Below are 15,783 nucleotides of genomic sequence, written 5' to 3'. Positions count from 1 at the left end.
AACTCTATTGTGGACCACCCCCAGGGATGAGTTAATGCCTGAAAGCTTGGCTGCATGATCTCCACCCGTGTCCTAGGTGCTGCGCCGTAAGTCCAGACTGTATCGCTTCCAAGGAGGCCTTCACTGTTACTTGCCTTCTTGACATGTATGTCTAGTGACTGACTTCAATCCCTGCGCAGCAATAACTGATAAGCTTCCGCGCCAGCGCACCCCACGAATGCATAAAATAGCTATTCTTGTAAACCCCTTCAGTGAACTTTTGAGAACGTGGTTATATGTATATATATTCGCGTCGAACATCGGTTACAACCCGACTGGATCTCTCATGGGTTGATGGCGGAGCATCGGCAACATGGATCAGTACGTGTCGACTATCAACTCAACTAACCGCAAATATATCTTGTTTGAGCAGGCTACGAAACATCAAAAATGATCCAAATACACTGCCCGTATCGTCATGTACCTGCACCACCCCCTGACTGCATCGCACACCCCTTGTACATATTGACATAAATACCAATGATTTCAGACATCGAAAGGTGAGGCCCGAAAAGTATCGGCTGTGGTCGACCAGATAACTCTCAAGTCATGCGGATGTGACCGCCTTGTAGACTGAATGAAGCTCTACGTATATTGGTAAGTATATGTGGTATGCGGGCTTGTAGAGATACTTACTAGAACGCTAAGTCGTAATAACACGTGTTCAGCATCGACGATTACTCGAAGCATAATCGAAGGGTAATATTTAGTTGCTTTACTCCTGTCTAGTAAAGCTTGCTCTTGGACCCGTCCATGTTCATCCAGGTGACAGTGGCGTGACCCTGTTCGACGAATCTTCGTTCTTGCGGATGGTTTCCCGTCTCGATAGTATTCCCACATCAGATCGACTTGTCTTGATCTTATGGAGAGCAATGACGGCATCGAAGTATGAATTCATGATAGTGTAGGCCAATCTTGCGACGTCTGAACAGAATATTCTAATATTACCGAGAACACAGGCATCGGCGATTTCGAACCGAGCTGAAGCAGCGACGCGTCAGCAACCAATTAGTGCATGTGAAGACATCATGCCAGTCTTCGAAAAACATGATTTCGTACTTGCAAACAGTGCTTGAAAACAATACTCGAAATTGTTGTGTGCATGAGCATTGGTGTAACCAGACAGCGAGAGCAGAGAAATTTGGCTACAGAGCAGTAACCTTTGGGACTTGTGGGTGTAGGAGAGGTAAATAGGAAAGAGCTGTCACCAAGGACAGAAACCCGGAGGTAGAGAAGTAGTATCCACTTGCAACGGCTCCTCGCAATGGAAATGTTGTGAGTGAATGAAGCAAACGAGCAAATGAGAGAGTATACCTATGAGTCAGAATTTACACGTAGTTCCAGGAGTACATGAGATTTGATTTGATGGTAAAGAGCGGAAGAATCAGGTACTGGGGATGAGATCATGTAGGCAGTAGGGATAGCTTGACATTAGTTGGAACACTTTGACGGATGATCAGACTCACCTGAAATGGAAAACTTCAGTCGTGCTACCAAGACGTATACTAGCTTGTTGTCGTCGCATTGTCGCATGGAAGTGACGGATACTATTGTGAGTAAGTGATCCGAGCTCGAATTTAGGTCGGACTTTCGACTATTGCGTTGATCGCTAGAAGACTAGGACTAGGAAGTCGAACCGTAAGGATAACCTTCGTGTGGAATATCAGGAGCTCTTTTGGTTCGTGCGGGGCCTATACGACTTGCAGTAGTGCTCCGATATGAGGCCAGAACGGATGAGTTCAACGATGACAAGGCATCAGCTGAAGTGGCCAGGTATGAACCAGCCCAAGTTCCGGAACGAAGTCCCTTACTAATTCGTCTCGATGTGATGAGGATAGCGAGGAGGAATTGAGAGTCCATCATGCAGAGTTATTTTTGGTCCTCGGCCAGGGGGCTAAAGATTGCCTCGTGAATTCGTGAACCGAGTGTTTCGGCAAACATTTCCTACGGCAGCCAACTCGCAACGAAACAGGCACCTTCTAATACCTTGGACAATCCTTGCTAAATCCATGGGAAGTCGCTCTTATACATGGCATTGTGGCAGGAAATATGGTTACGAAAACCCCCGAGATACCTGTGTGAAGAGACCTGAGTATCCAATCTAACGAGAATTCCGCAAGGAGGCCAGGGACAACAGGAGGTAAATGATAGCATGCTTCCGTGGTAATCAAGGAGGTTCTGCCTTCGATTGATTAGGTGTTGTTACCTTGGACATTGTGGCCATTATTGTGGTGTTGATCCACTCCCATTCATAGAAGGTGTAGGTGTACTAATCTCATGATTTGTTGCCTTCGAACCTAACCCCAGGATGCTTTTCGGTGTAGTGGTGATCGCTTAGCTCATATTTCCACACGCCGTGAAAATCTATCCACGAAGTGGATGATAATTCACTCTGTCCTAAATGCGACACGGCGGTTTATGCGGGAGTTTTGTCGAGCTGAACCATGGATCGTGATCACGTTGCCAGTTGGGAACATCCGGACCACAGCGGAAGCCACCGGACGTGTAAAGGTTTCATATGGAAGTTTCAATACTTCAACACATTTCTTCGCCGAGAGTGGTTTTTGTGGTCCTATTGCCAAGGCCTAAAAATATCGGCATGCGAACAGGTCCGAGGAGAGAGTGGCCAGACTTGTTGCGCCAGAAAAAGCTAGTGGCTGGAAAAGTTGCGTCCTGCTATGAATTCGTTCATGAGACTGTCTTGTGATACAACATTCTCCAGAAAGATAGGATGGCAATCCGCAGGTTCCATCACAGGTCGTCAGGAATGCCAGTGTTTTGTCCTATATGGCAAATGTACAACCTACCATAATAGGCGGATTCTCTGGTCCAGCACTTTTTGTTCCGGGTGGTTTCTACCGGGATGCAAGATATTTAAAACTCAACGGAATCAGCTTAGGATCTGATATAGTGGTGCGATTGTATTTTGCTATCCATGTAGCAAAGGACCTGGATGAGGTGTACAACGCTGGAATTCCTGAGAAGTATAGCCATCTTAACAGTCCGGTCCCTTCCAGGTACCTGGTGAATATGATTGCCTCCATATATAGGTCTCGGCAACCCTTCCGAGCTTCCGCCTACCAATTGTATTGTCTTGGAAACCCAATTGACGTGTGCTTGGGGTCGGCGTCATGGTCTGATGCTGACACAGGTCGCTCCTTGTCTCATTCAGTCAGCGAGGGCGTTTCTACTTATCATTAGTGATGTACGTCTTTGCCAGGATTACGGATTGCATCTCACACTTCATGCAGCGAAGTCAGCAAGCTTTTCGATATCGGACCTGCTAACACACCGAGAAGGTATAATGTGCAAGAGACCAGTATGGATGGTGAGTGAAGACATAAAGCGAAACTGAAGACAAGGATTGGGGTGCGGCAGTATTTGTGACTGGTCCAGGGTCCAACAGGGTTTCACATTTGCTAAGCAGCTCCGATCAGCACGGATGAAGATCTACAAAGTCTCCATTATGACGAGCTAATCAGACATCAACGGCACCCATATTGTTCCGAATGCGCGTGTTAGCCAAAGTATATTCAAGCACAAAACGATGATCACTACGATTCCAATGGCTTACCAAAAGACTCACCGCCCGGCAAAGGACCCTTTATTCGTCTATCTGAATGGCTGCTGACAGATCTATCGAGTTTTAGCCATATCAACACATCTGCCCCGGTACGTCTCTGTTCTCATGGTCGCAAAGGATCGGAATGTTGCCTCGTTGGTGGTGGATTTCGGCTCTAATCTCGTGCAAGCGACGCTTCTATGAGCTCGTACAGATATGGCGATTCGACAATCAGCAGATCATTACTTTTCGCTGTTGGTCCGTGGTTTCTTAGTGCGATTACGGTAAGTTCGAACATTTGTCGACGCTGATGTGATTTTTGTCTTGGGTTCTGCGTCCTAATTATCTCCAAAGAACCTTAAAACTGCATCTGTTTTACGTACTCGAAGAAGGAAGGCCGTTTGATAAAGTCGGAATAGGTTCTCATACGTCGAAAATGACCCAGGACAAGGATGAGTTCTCGAAACGTTCCCAAGGCTCACAATGCAAAAGCGCAGCCGCATCTCTGACGACTTCGACATATTCACATCCTGGATGCTCAGAAATTGACATCTTAGTCGCCTCAGTCGACATATTCATTTCAAGAAGAATGGTCCGAACACAAGTGATAAGAACAGGTAGTATGAAAGATCGCACAGTATAGCCTAGAAGGCTTGCGATCGATATGAGCGTAAGATAAACCAGTCCGCGCTCCCATGATTCAAGCATGTAGAACGGCAAAGTAACTTCTTGACGATACCACACCACTCTGAATTGATATCGGACCTTCGAGAGGAGAGAGCTTGGTCTAGTAGTTTCGCAATACTCCGTCATCAATTTTGGGTAGCGGGGCAAGTAGACGAGCGGCAATTAGTTTGTGCCACTAACAGGTACGCTGAAGAAATAAGTACTATAAGCGGAATGTAGGATCAAACTGTAGGAGTGGGATTGGGATAGGTCTAAGAGGATAAAAAGTAGTGCAGCAGGATAATTTATGCCGCGCTCAGAATACTCACTGGCAGTATACGAGCCCTGATCTACGTAACAAATCCGATGCGTTAGCTTGGAAAGTACCTCCTAGAGTACCTAGGTCGAGAGCCCCGAGATCGTTACACCATAGCGAGAAGGTGCGGTTGACGATGGCATGCACGAGCCTCGATATACTCTACTCTGTCTGACTTGTGGAACATGCTGACTCTGGTGGCAACGATGTTCAGTACTCCTCTGGTGCTACTTGGGCAGACGAATGCCTAATAATAGTCCAACTGTCCGATTCAACAATTAAAAAATGGATTCTCGGAATGATTTGATCATCATGCCTTTCCGTTAACCTTGACTCGTAGCCGGTCTTTCCCACCGCAGTGCTACCAAGCTCTCGCAGATCTCCATGTTGATAAACACTTGATCGATACTTTCAGCACGGCGACCCTTGCAGTTTCCTGCATCTCAAGATGCGAACGGATTATGCAGACTCGTATCGTTGAAACAGGTAATATATATCATCGGTGCCATTATATGTACACCTGCTCTTTGATTCTTGATACAGTACTCAGACGTTATAATACACGAGTGAATTATTTAAAACCCAGGTGGATTTAGTCGTTGCGAAACTCTCGTCCACTTGGGTAATTCTACGTGAAGCGTTAGACATCTTTCAGTCAGAGCGTCTCTGAGGTTGACTACACTTTATGGAATTACGTACTGTGTAGTGCTTTCCTGTACTTTTTCTCTTTCCGATCGAACACCGTGTATTTGTCCTTTGGGAGCATCTCTTCTTCTCGCGGCATTTCCTCCTTCCAACGTTCAAGCTTCTTTGTGCTCATTCTTAACTTCGCCAATGCGTGATCAAGTGTTGCAACAACATCGTCTACTCTTCGGAGGCGCTTACGTTGTCGCGCTTTTTGGGTTGGGGAGAGTCGCCAGGGGATCTTCCTGCGGAAAGGGTGTTAGCGATGACGAAATTGTAGTTGGTTTGGAACCCCGAACCAGAGAAGACCAACACTGAGCGATTGAGTAGCTCTGAATGGTCCGAACATTCTCAAAATGAGGTTTACGGTAATGTGGTTAATGTCGTCAAAAGATGATCAAATCGCTTCTCGACGTCCTTAGTCGGAACCTGGAAGCTTAGATCACAATACTAGGCTACTTGTGGAGTAGCGCCTTCTACCGAAGTGAGCTCCAACGTGGAAGCGGAGTTGATTCCTATTTATTGACATCGTAAGACAACGACTCCCAGACACGTACTGGCTACTCGCATTGAGATCGCAATGTCTTACTACTTTGTCATCATTGGTACCAAGGACAACCCATTATTCGAGCATGAATTCGGAACATACAGGCAAGGCGGAGACGGCATCTCTCGATTCCGCGAAGACACTCGTCACATGAACCAGTTTGTCGCGCATGCAAGTCTGGATATCCTAGAAGAAGTCCAATGGGCAGGTGGCCAAATGTGAGATTCTCCAGACCTTCCCCATAGCCCTCTTCTTACAATGGACATCGCAGGTACCTAAAGACCATAGACCGGTACCCGCCAACGGGAAGCACAATATCTGCCTTCATCACTGCTGCCAATGCCAAATTTCTCCTACTCCACCAACCGAATAACATTTCTACCACTTCAAATCCGTCCTCTCTGACAGCAAACCGTAACGCCCCTACGAGTACAACACCAGCTGCGACAGACGAGGCAATCAAGAACTTTTTCAACGATGTGTATGATTCCTGGGTCAAGACTATAATGAACCCATTCTGGAGAGTAGACACACCTGTTCGCAGCCCAGTTTTCAGGTCACGAGTCGCTGCTTCGGCAAAGAAATACCTATGAGCCCGCAGATGTAGAGCATTATGAGGCCGACGATGCAATCATACAGCCCTGATGGTCGACACGACCAACCCCGCATATCTTTGACACTGTTCACCAGTATGGTCCCAGACTTCGTTAGTCATACTAATTTGACGACCGAGGGCAGAAGCATCTGCTTTAATGCATTTGACACAGCTTCCCAGACCCATATAGAATAGTCCTGGAGCAAGCCATACTCTGGAGGAATCTAAGCATCAGTCTCTTAATAAGAGTACTGAGATTAATAGAGCCAGGAAATAGAGAGTGGTCCTAGCATGAGAGGAGAGTTCAATAAGATCTGTTTATCATCAAGGAAACAACAAAAGCCCTTGCGATGTACAACTACCTTCATCTCAGGAATCTCTTCATAAGGATAACACTAAACGCCACCCAGCCTATGATCCTACGGAATCCAATAGGCAATCCAAAACGTATCATTGTCACCGGGTTGAACAGTTCCAACGAGGGGTTCACATACAACTGCGCTCGCTGCTGCTCCGTAGTACTAGTGACTTTTGGTCCTGTAAAGGCACACACCGCATCCAGCACGATATGCACAACATCATCAGGCATATTTAAAAAAATGGCGAATGACTGCTCTTACGCTCTCGGTGAACGACGTTACCGTCCATCCCTCTGGCCGTTGCAACCGTGATTCTTTGCATTACGACCGACAAGGCATGGTGTTCGGACGTGCCTACGTACCACACAGGAGCATCCTTCCAACCGGTGTGCGCATGTTCACCTCCTTCGAATAATGCGTTGAGACGCTGCATCGTGCAACCTTCCGCATCTTCGGCAGATGAATCGTGGTAAAAAAGGTCACATGGTGAATTCTCAAGTTCTGCAGATCTTGTGGCTTTGGTGACGCGCTATGCAGGTGGTGGAATACTAAGTATTGAGTCCATGAAAGAAGAAAGACCAGTAAAATCGAAGCCGGATGCGATGAGGATCTGGCCGATGACATGGCCATGGCTATGGGTGGTCAAAGTCATAGTGCAGCTCGGTTTGCGACTCGCTGCCAGTCCTTTGACAACACTATTACGAACAACACCACCGTACGAGCGAGCGACGACTACCACACTGAGCACTTATGCAATCCCAACATTTACTGAGTGATAGGTTGCACGAATGTCATCCTCAAAGTCGTGTCTGGGTCACCTTGTGTAGACATGAGGCTGATGGCAGTGCATATGGAGCCACGCACTTTCTTCAAAGGTTCGATGACTTGGTCGTAGCAGGCAGGTGTATGCCACAAGCTATGAATGGGTACCAATGTAGGTATGCTGATGGTTCTGTCTGTTATTATCGATTGTTCTAGTAGAGTTGCAGAGATTTGCTATGAGGATGTGAATTTTGGACGACTGAGTGAATCGTAGTACGGGCGGGCTAGGGGTGTCAAAACCAAGTAGCCCAGTATTTCAACTCAGGCCATTATGGTCATAGCTATAGTGGGTCAACTTCCTATTGTCTGCTTGCTATCCTCTTTCCCATTCTATACCAAGGAACCATCGCATTCTTGTCCCTAATTCGACATGTGCGGACTAGCTTTGAGAAGTGAGAGAACGCTATAGTCAGTGAAGTAGTCCTCCTTATTAATGTCTGCGGCAGGATCCATGATACAGTCAGCATTGAGTGACAACGATATCATCCTTCAACCAAATAGTCATATTTTGTGACATCGAAGTATCGGAGTGGCAGAACCCTGGAGCGGCCAACATCGCGGCTCCTCGCTCATCGGCATGAGAAATTCGGTACTGCAAGCCATTTCAGTGTGACACGCTGAACACATGCTGGTCGACGCAGGCTAGCAACGAAGAGGGTAAGGGTTATATAACCCATCAAGTGGCCCATTCGTATACAAACTGTGGAACAGAATGGAGATATGTTACTGTGATGATAACAGAAAGCGTGCGTGATGTCGGGCTAGAACGCTCAGCACTGTTATTCACATGGTTTTTTCTCCCACAGGTGGGTTGGGGTGGATACACGGCTCTTCAAATATAATCGAATTTATATAGTAATAGCATCAGGCAGATAGTAGAGTTTAGGCCTGTACAACGCCCTTGGGCCAATGGTATTACAAACAGCAAAAAAGTAGAGAACAAGACAAAGCCCCGGCCTGACCTTTGCTTCAAATAAGATCGTACACACCCTCTGCCTGGGCGAATGCGGAAACGAAGATACCCAAATCCAATAAACGGTGACACCATCAATGACCCGTATATACCTAGTAGCGCGTATGCAACCGAACTCCTGACTGCTGAAACAAAAATATAAGGTCCCTGCTGCGAACGCCACACTTAACACTGCATTATCCCGGCCACCCATCCCCGCCGTCTGTATATGCATGGTCCAAATTCAAATTCCCATCTTCTTCAACACCAGCTCCACCAAACTCATGATGCTTCCACTCGTCAACAACTCCAGGACCTGCACATTCACTTCAGTTTCTCGCCCAATCCAGTTACGGATCTCTATCGCAACCAGGCTGTCCAAGCCCAAACTCTTCAATGTGTGCGTCGGCTCGATCGCATCCTCAGGGACCACCAGTACAGCCCCCAACTTGGCTGCGAGTGCCGAGTAGAATGCTTGCTTCGCATCGTCTTTGCTTGCCGATGTACGCAGCACTTTACATAGTGCGACCGCAACACCTGATGAGCCAGCCGACCCTGAAGTCTGTTGAACGGCTTCGCGCAGAGACTTGAATTTATTGTCTTCGAGCCAAAAACTTGTAGAGTCATTTGTGGCTAGGCCGGTGATGCATTGTCCTGCGCATGTACGAGTAATCTCACCCGTGACAGCTGCCGAAAAAATGGCTAGCACTTCTGCCTTATCGATTGTTGAGCCGCCTATGTTCTTGAGCACTTCCTCTCGGCGCGCGGCGCTCCCATCGGCTAGGTAACCGACGTTGGAAACGGCAGTCAGATCAATGGAGACACCAGGCAGACCCTGAGCTCGACGGTGCGCCATGAATGAATCCAAGAAGACGTTTGCGGCAGCATAGGCGGCCTGACCGCGGTTTCCAATAACACCGGCAATAGAGGAGAGGGCGATGAAGAAGTCGAGGGGCGAGGAAGAGAGAATTGAGGCAAGATTAAGAGCGCCATCAACTTTGCAAGTTGTTACGGCGTGAAAGTCTGCAAGAGACATTTGCTCGTAGAGAGTATCTCGAAGGACCATAGCACCATGAACGACGCCGCGAATAGGGGGGAGGGATCCGAGGCCTGTGAATATGAGATTCTCGAGGGATGCCTTGTCGGCTACATCGCATTTTTGAACCAGAATTCTTGTTCCGCTTGGCTCGAGATCGTCCATCAGGGCTTGGATCCGGGCGTTGATAGTTGCGCTTCGAGATGTAAGGACGATGTTGCGGGCACCTTTTGACGACATCCACTTCGCGAGACTACGGCCGAGACCACCTGTACCGCCAATGATGACATACGTAGCATCAGCATGGAGGATATTGTCGCCAACTTTTCGTTTGGACGCCTGGATCTGATGAGAACCTACGAAAACGAAGTATCAGAGGGTACTTACAAGAATAGTATCAGTTGGATGAGGAACGACAACAAGCTTACCCATAGCTTTGCCACTTTGCAAAGCTCTGAAAGCCAATTCAGTTTCGCAAATAGAGTAGATCTTGACAGGCGATATGGGAGAGATAATTCCTTTGCTCATCAGACCACAGACGTCTGCGAGCAAACGTTGCATAAGTTGAGGCTTGTAAGATGCCACCTTGGTCAGATCGATTGAGTTGAAAGAACAGTTATACTCGAACTTCATCATGTCCAGGCGACTATTCCTGGTAATGTCGGCCTTGCCAATCTCACAAAAGCGACCAAAGGGCGCGAGTAGGCCCCAGGTGTCGTGGAGGATGTCACCAGCCAAAGAGTTCAAGACAACATCTACACCATACCCGCCGGTTGCCCTGCGAATGTCTGTTGCGAAGGAGGTATCTCTGCTGTAGAAGATGCGATCTTCGGGAAGATTATACTGGTCCATCAAGAATTTCTTCTTATCTCGGCTACCCACAGTTGTGTAGATATCGGCGCCGACCATTTTCGCAAGCATGATAGCAGACTGCCCTACACCGCCAGCGCCAGCGTGTATCAACACTTTCTCACCTCTTTGTAGCCGGCCGAGGTCGAACAGTGCATAGTATGCCGTGCAGAATACGACCGGTATAGTCGCTGCTTGTTCAAAAGTCATGCCTTCATGGATAGGATGAACACTCGTCGCAGGGCAGCGTGCGTAGGTTGAATATGCGCCTTCGACTTGAGCCATGACTCTCTGTCCGATCCTGACGCTGGTCACGTTCTTGCCAACTGCAGAAATGATACCACTGCACTCGACGCCGATGTACGGTTGACTGAGCTGTCCCATACAGACCACGATATCCTTGAAGTTGACACCAGAAGCTTTAACTTCGATTTCGACGTCGCCATCCCCAAGGGCAACAGGAATGTCGTCCACCCAGTGGATACTATCAAGAGCCCCATAGCTACCGATCTGCATCTTCAGTCTTCTATCCGCTTGTTCAAACGACTGCTTTTCAAGAATGGTAGCGCCATTCTCGTTACTGACGAATTGATTCATAAGATTGTCTTCCTCGACTCGTTGCACGAATAGTGCGCCATCTTTAGCCACGAACTCTAGATCTTCCACGGGTTTTTCATACTCGGCGAACCACAGGGCATCCAGAGTTCGCATGATCGACCTGGAAGGCCAGTTCGACTTTAACTCAATGTCTTCAACACCCAGTATCGCGATTCTATGCGAATTTTCCGAGCGAATCGAGCGGAGCATACCGACACTCATGCTCGACTCTGGAAAGTCGCGAGAGTAAACCCACAGTACGTCCTTAGCAGTTAATAGAGCTTGCTTAAGGCTATCAAACTCAGCTTGCTCGATCGTGCGTAGTGACTTCGTGGCCGTTTCAAGGATGACAAGGCGCTTATTGGAGCAGTACGTCTTGCCGACAGTCCGAATCGGAGGTCGCGAACCAGTCGAGAAGTTGATGGCGCCGGCTAGATCCTCAGCAAGCTTGTCGTTTTCACCAATCTGGAGGATGAGGATATTTGGTTGTTCAATCGGCGTGCCGATACCGCTGTCTGCTAGCTCATCATCAGAGATATTACCGTTGACGCTATTCGCGTGGCCATTGCTATATACGTGTCCATTGATGCCATTATGGTGTTGACCATTCATCTCACTCTTCTGACTGATTGGAATCGGGGCTATAAAGGGCTGCTCGACGAGCTTATAGCAAAGTTTTCTCACGAGAGACTTATCAGCTGCACCAGAGTCCCTGATTGGCGTCATAACAAATCCGTCGAATTTGATCACTGGGTTTCCAAGATCGCCTGCTCTAGCTGCACAAATTTCGAATGTAGTCGGCTTGGGATTGGAGAGATCTGGGTCTCCAGCGCACCAAACAGATAAGTACTCTCCTGGAATGTGCACTACATCACGGCCAATCTTGACTGATTGCACTACTGTGGGCATGTATAGGGTCTCGAAATTGTCTCCTGCAGCACCGAGGATAGGCCAAGTGAGGTGTAGGAAAATATCGAGCAGAGATGGGTGAATGATGAGGGTAGGCTCGTGTTCTTTGGGCATTATGCTTCGAGTATCTCGTACAAAGATGTTACCACGACTGTGGTGGGCCCCTGTGTAGCATTGACGCAGGCCTTGGAAAGTGCTACCGTAACCAGCTCCTACTGCGTCAATTCTGGCGTACATAGCGTCTTCGTCGACAGGTTTTGTTGCCAAAGCAGCTGCGTGATCGAATTGGCTCCTTGCCGCTGCCTCATGCATCGAGGCGTCGACAGCGACCGTTCGATCTTTGTGTTTCTCGGAGTCATTTACCCGGACAAGTCCTCGGCAGTGTTGGGCCCACCCGCGCTTCGATTCGTATGAGCAGATCTTGAATTCGTCCCATGTGTCCGATTGCCCCCTTGAGGCGTCACTGAACGGGCGAAGCGTTATTGTGACCTCCGTGTCCACCCCATCCTGAAATATTAAAGCTGAGCCGACAACTACCTCGCGTAACTCGAAGGTGTCAAATGCCACTTTACGGTCATCTGCTCGTTGTTGGGCTGCTTCGACGGCCATGGATAGATAGCCAGCCATGGGAAATACGGGCATTCCCTGCATCTTGTGATGTCGTAACCAGGGCACATCGTCCAACCTAATAATGTTTCTCCACGTTGGCTCTAGATCATTCGAATAGTTGGCGAGAACGCCGAGTACGTCATTCCGCTTTCCACTTCTTGACTTGTGTTTGTCTGGAATTCTAGATTCGTGCCAATACGACGTTGAGCGCTGCCATGGGTAGCGAGGGAGGTCGGTCAGGAGCGAATTGTACTTTGCCCCTGTGCTGGGAAAGTTGATTGCATACATGTCGAGGACCGCGCCCTTGACGTACGCAGCACCCGCAGCATCCTGAACAGACTCTACGGCGCTAGTGTTTCGAAGAACACTTGCAGAGTACTCAATCTTAACGCTGGAAGGGCCAAGACTCTTCAAAGTATCTTTAATTGGGCCTTTTAGTGCGGAGTGAGGACCCATTTCGATCAGTATATCTGGCTTGCTATCCCCCGTACACATGGGTATTAATGCGTTGGGAAATAGCACCGTAGAAACAAGGTTCCTGACCCAGTACTCTGGACCAAGCTCGGAAGCCTCCACCTCACGACCATGGACAGAGGAGTAGAATTTGGCCGTCAAAGAGTTCGCTGGTACCCGGTCTGCTATGGCTGCGAGGTATTGTTCAGATACGCGAGCCATATGTTCTGAGTGATAAGCAACGTCGATTTTGAGGATTCTGTTGAAGACACTGTCCTCGTCCAAGAGGTCATGAAGCTGTGAAATCGCAGTAGCATCCCCTGAGACGGTCACACTAGTAGGGCTATTGATGCATGCAATTGTCAAATAAGCCTTTTTGATTTTGTCAATATATGCTTTCGTTTTTTGGGCGCTCGCACCGATGGCGATCATCCCACCCTTCAATGACGGAAACATCTTCTTGAGTTTCAAAGTCATCATGCCGCGCTGGTACGCCATGGCCATGGCGTCGTCAGCGCTATAAGCGCCAGCAGCATACGCAGCACCAATTTCCCCTGAGCTGTGGCCTACAACTGTCGAAGGACAAATACCCCAGGACTTGAACAGGTCGACGAGTCCTATCTGAACAGCAGTGCAAGCGGGCTGACTGAGGTCCGGTGAATTGATACGAGAGGACTGAGGAGATTTCTGCAGTTCTTCTATGAGCGAAAAATCTGCACCGATCTGCTTGAGGTATCTGTCAGCTCTTGTAATGGCTGCAGAGTATGCTGGATATATATTCATAAGGCCTACGCCCATCTGTGCCCACTGAGCGCCCTGACCGGTGAATACAAAGCCGATGACTGGCTGTTTGAGCACCTTCGAGGATGTAAGTCTAACTTGTGCAAGCTTCATCCCGAGCTCGTCCAAAGAGTTGGCAGAAACGGCGAGACGATAAGCTAGATGGGATCGTTTTGAGCCCAATGTGTAGGCAACATTCGATGCGTGCATCTTCTCAAACACTTCCGGACGTTGCTCAAAGTAAACCCCCAGGTCCTTAACACGAGCTTGTAATGACTCTTTGTCGTTTGCAGATATGGTGAAAAGCTTTGTCCTTGGGTCCGGTATTGAATCTGCATCGACTTGCGGCTTGTCGTTCCGGTCCAAAGGTGGACGTTCCAACACAGCATGGGCATTTGCTCCTCCAAACCCATAGTTCGAGATGGAAACGTACTTCTTACCACGTGGCCATGGCCTGGTCGATGTGAGAACTTTCATGTTCCAATCCTGCATGGGTATGGCAGGGTTTGCTTTGCGAAAGTTCGTATTAGGTAGAACCAGCTCCTTGTCCAGCATCATAGCTGCTTTGATGAGTGAGACGATGCCACTTGCACCCTCCAGATGTCCAACGTTTGATTTGGCACTACAGGGTCCTAGGGTCAGTATTGGTCTCGGAGAAAACTTAGATTTACTTACCTGCCGATGTAGAGCGGATCCTGCGGTGATCGGTGTATTGCCAGTGCCTCGTGCACAGAGCGTGCCTCGATTGGATCTCCGACTTTAGTACCAGTACCATGCATTTCGGCAAACCCAACGAGCTTTGGGTCTAGCCCAGCTTCCTGATACACTCTTTTGATGAGGTCCCGTTGCGCATCTCCATTTGGATTCGTGATTCCTTGCGTTCTACCATCTTGGTTGGCTCCAGTACCACAGATGACGGCGCGAATCGGGTCACGATCTCGGATCGCTGCGTCGAGTGGTTTCAGGAGAACCACACCAGCACCCTCACCCCGCGCAAACCCGGAGTTTGCACGTTCATCGAAAGCAAATGTCTTCCCAGTGTCATTGAAGAGCTGAGACATGGACATTGTGACGAAGTAATCTGGAAGAAGGTTCATACGAGATCCACCAACGATGGCCTCAGTGGTTTCCCCGGATTGTATACTTCGTACGGCATGATGCAGTGCGACGAGACTTCCCGAACATGCGGTGTCGATTGTCAAACTTGGGCCTCGAAGGTCAAAGAAGTAAGATATGCGATTCGACTGCATTGCTGGAGCACAACCAGTGGCCTGATGCATGGGAGAGGTTTCCAAGTCTCGCACATTTCTTAATTCATAATCTGAAAAATTACCCCCAATGTAAACGCCCACATCACGTCCAGCAATCTGCTCTCGAGGAATGCCAGCGCTCTCGAGCGCCTCGAACGTGCATTCTAGAAGAAGTCGCTGCTGTGGATCCAGTGAAATTGCTTCGGCTGGTGTGAGGTTGAAGAAAGACGCGTCAAAGCGCTCATAGTCTTCTGGCTTGAGAAAGTAGCCACCTTTAGGATTGAACGCGCCGGCCTTGGAGGGATTCGGGTGATGGAAGGCATCCACACTCATTCGATCTTTCGGTATTTCAGACCACCCACTCCGGCCACGAGTGCAAAGCTCCCAGAGATCCTCTGGCGTTGACACTTGGCCAGGTAGACGACATGCGTAACCAATGACGGCGATCTTGGTTGCCATTGTGATGGGACGATTGGGAGAGGGTGCGATGAACGCAGGGAATGGTTACAGTGTTACTCAACCAACATGAAGATATGCCAATAAATGTTAATTCAACTATATCAAGAGCAAAGAATGATGAGAAGTGTACGGACACATGTGAAGCTCCGAGGGCACCACAAGGGGTATGGATAGCTTTATCCATGAAGCTAAGTAGTGATCGACAAACAAGATCCTAGGCAAAAGATAGTAGATGGAGTACCCGAAGTGGACAGGCGTCGTGGCAAGGTCTGGCAAGCCCGGACCAATTCCCAGAGTAG

At 48.5% G+C, this 15,783-nt stretch overlaps 5 protein-coding genes across 5 annotated transcripts; 1 reads left to right on the top strand and 4 right to left on the bottom strand.

Annotated features, from left to right (window-relative positions):
• Positions 1 to 3,913: 3,913 nt before the first annotated feature.
• EJ05DRAFT_475090 (uncharacterized protein) lies at positions 3,914 to 4,552 on the bottom strand. Its single transcript, XM_033743735.1, has one exon. The coding sequence runs from the start codon at positions 4,412 to 4,414 to the stop codon at positions 4,025 to 4,027; it is 390 nt and encodes a 129-aa protein (XP_033601284.1). The 5' UTR covers positions 4,415 to 4,552; the 3' UTR covers positions 3,914 to 4,024.
• A 294-nt stretch (positions 4,553 to 4,846) lies between these two features.
• On the bottom strand, positions 4,847 to 5,679 carry EJ05DRAFT_323395 (mitochondrial ribosomal protein L31). The gene is made up of 3 exons (XM_033740773.1): positions 5,567 to 5,679; positions 5,283 to 5,512; positions 4,847 to 5,211 (listed from the first exon to the last, which is right to left on the bottom strand). The coding sequence occupies exons 1-3, from the start codon at positions 5,614 to 5,616 to the stop codon at positions 5,159 to 5,161; spliced, it is 333 nt and encodes a 110-aa protein (XP_033601283.1). The 5' UTR covers positions 5,617 to 5,679; the 3' UTR covers positions 4,847 to 5,158.
• A 168-nt stretch (positions 5,680 to 5,847) lies between these two features.
• EJ05DRAFT_437462 (trafficking protein particle complex subunit 2) lies at positions 5,848 to 6,407 on the top strand (the record flags this gene model as incomplete). Its single annotated transcript, XM_033741790.1, has 2 exons — positions 5,848 to 6,032; positions 6,086 to 6,407. 2 exons carry the CDS (start codon positions 5,848 to 5,850, stop codon positions 6,405 to 6,407), a joined length of 507 nt encoding a protein of 168 aa, XP_033601282.1.
• A 366-nt stretch (positions 6,408 to 6,773) lies between these two features.
• Positions 6,774 to 7,942, bottom strand: EJ05DRAFT_492488 (uncharacterized protein; the record flags this gene model as incomplete). The annotated part of the gene is made up of 5 exons (XM_033746035.1): positions 6,774 to 6,946; positions 7,030 to 7,284; positions 7,318 to 7,515; positions 7,587 to 7,724; positions 7,927 to 7,942. 5 exons carry the CDS (start codon positions 7,940 to 7,942, stop codon positions 6,774 to 6,776), a joined length of 780 nt encoding a protein of 259 aa, XP_033601281.1.
• Positions 7,943 to 8,786: 844 nt separating this feature from the next.
• On the bottom strand, positions 8,787 to 15,484 carry EJ05DRAFT_499265 (polyketide synthase; the record flags this gene model as incomplete). Its single annotated transcript, XM_033746806.1, has 3 exons — positions 8,787 to 9,917; positions 9,966 to 14,397; positions 14,451 to 15,484. 3 exons carry the CDS (start codon positions 15,482 to 15,484, stop codon positions 8,787 to 8,789), a joined length of 6,597 nt encoding a protein of 2,198 aa, XP_033601280.1.
• Between the last annotated feature and the right edge of the window lie 299 nt (positions 15,485 to 15,783).

The sequence above is a fragment of the Pseudovirgaria hyperparasitica genome, assembly GCF_010093815.1.
Source record: "Pseudovirgaria hyperparasitica strain CBS 121739 unplaced genomic scaffold EJ05scaffold_6, whole genome shotgun sequence".
NCBI lineage: Eukaryota > Fungi > Ascomycota > Dothideomycetes > Acrospermales > Acrospermaceae > Pseudovirgaria > Pseudovirgaria hyperparasitica.
The sequence above is the reverse complement of the archived record's forward strand: the minus strand, read 5'-3'. Positions and strand labels throughout refer to the sequence as shown.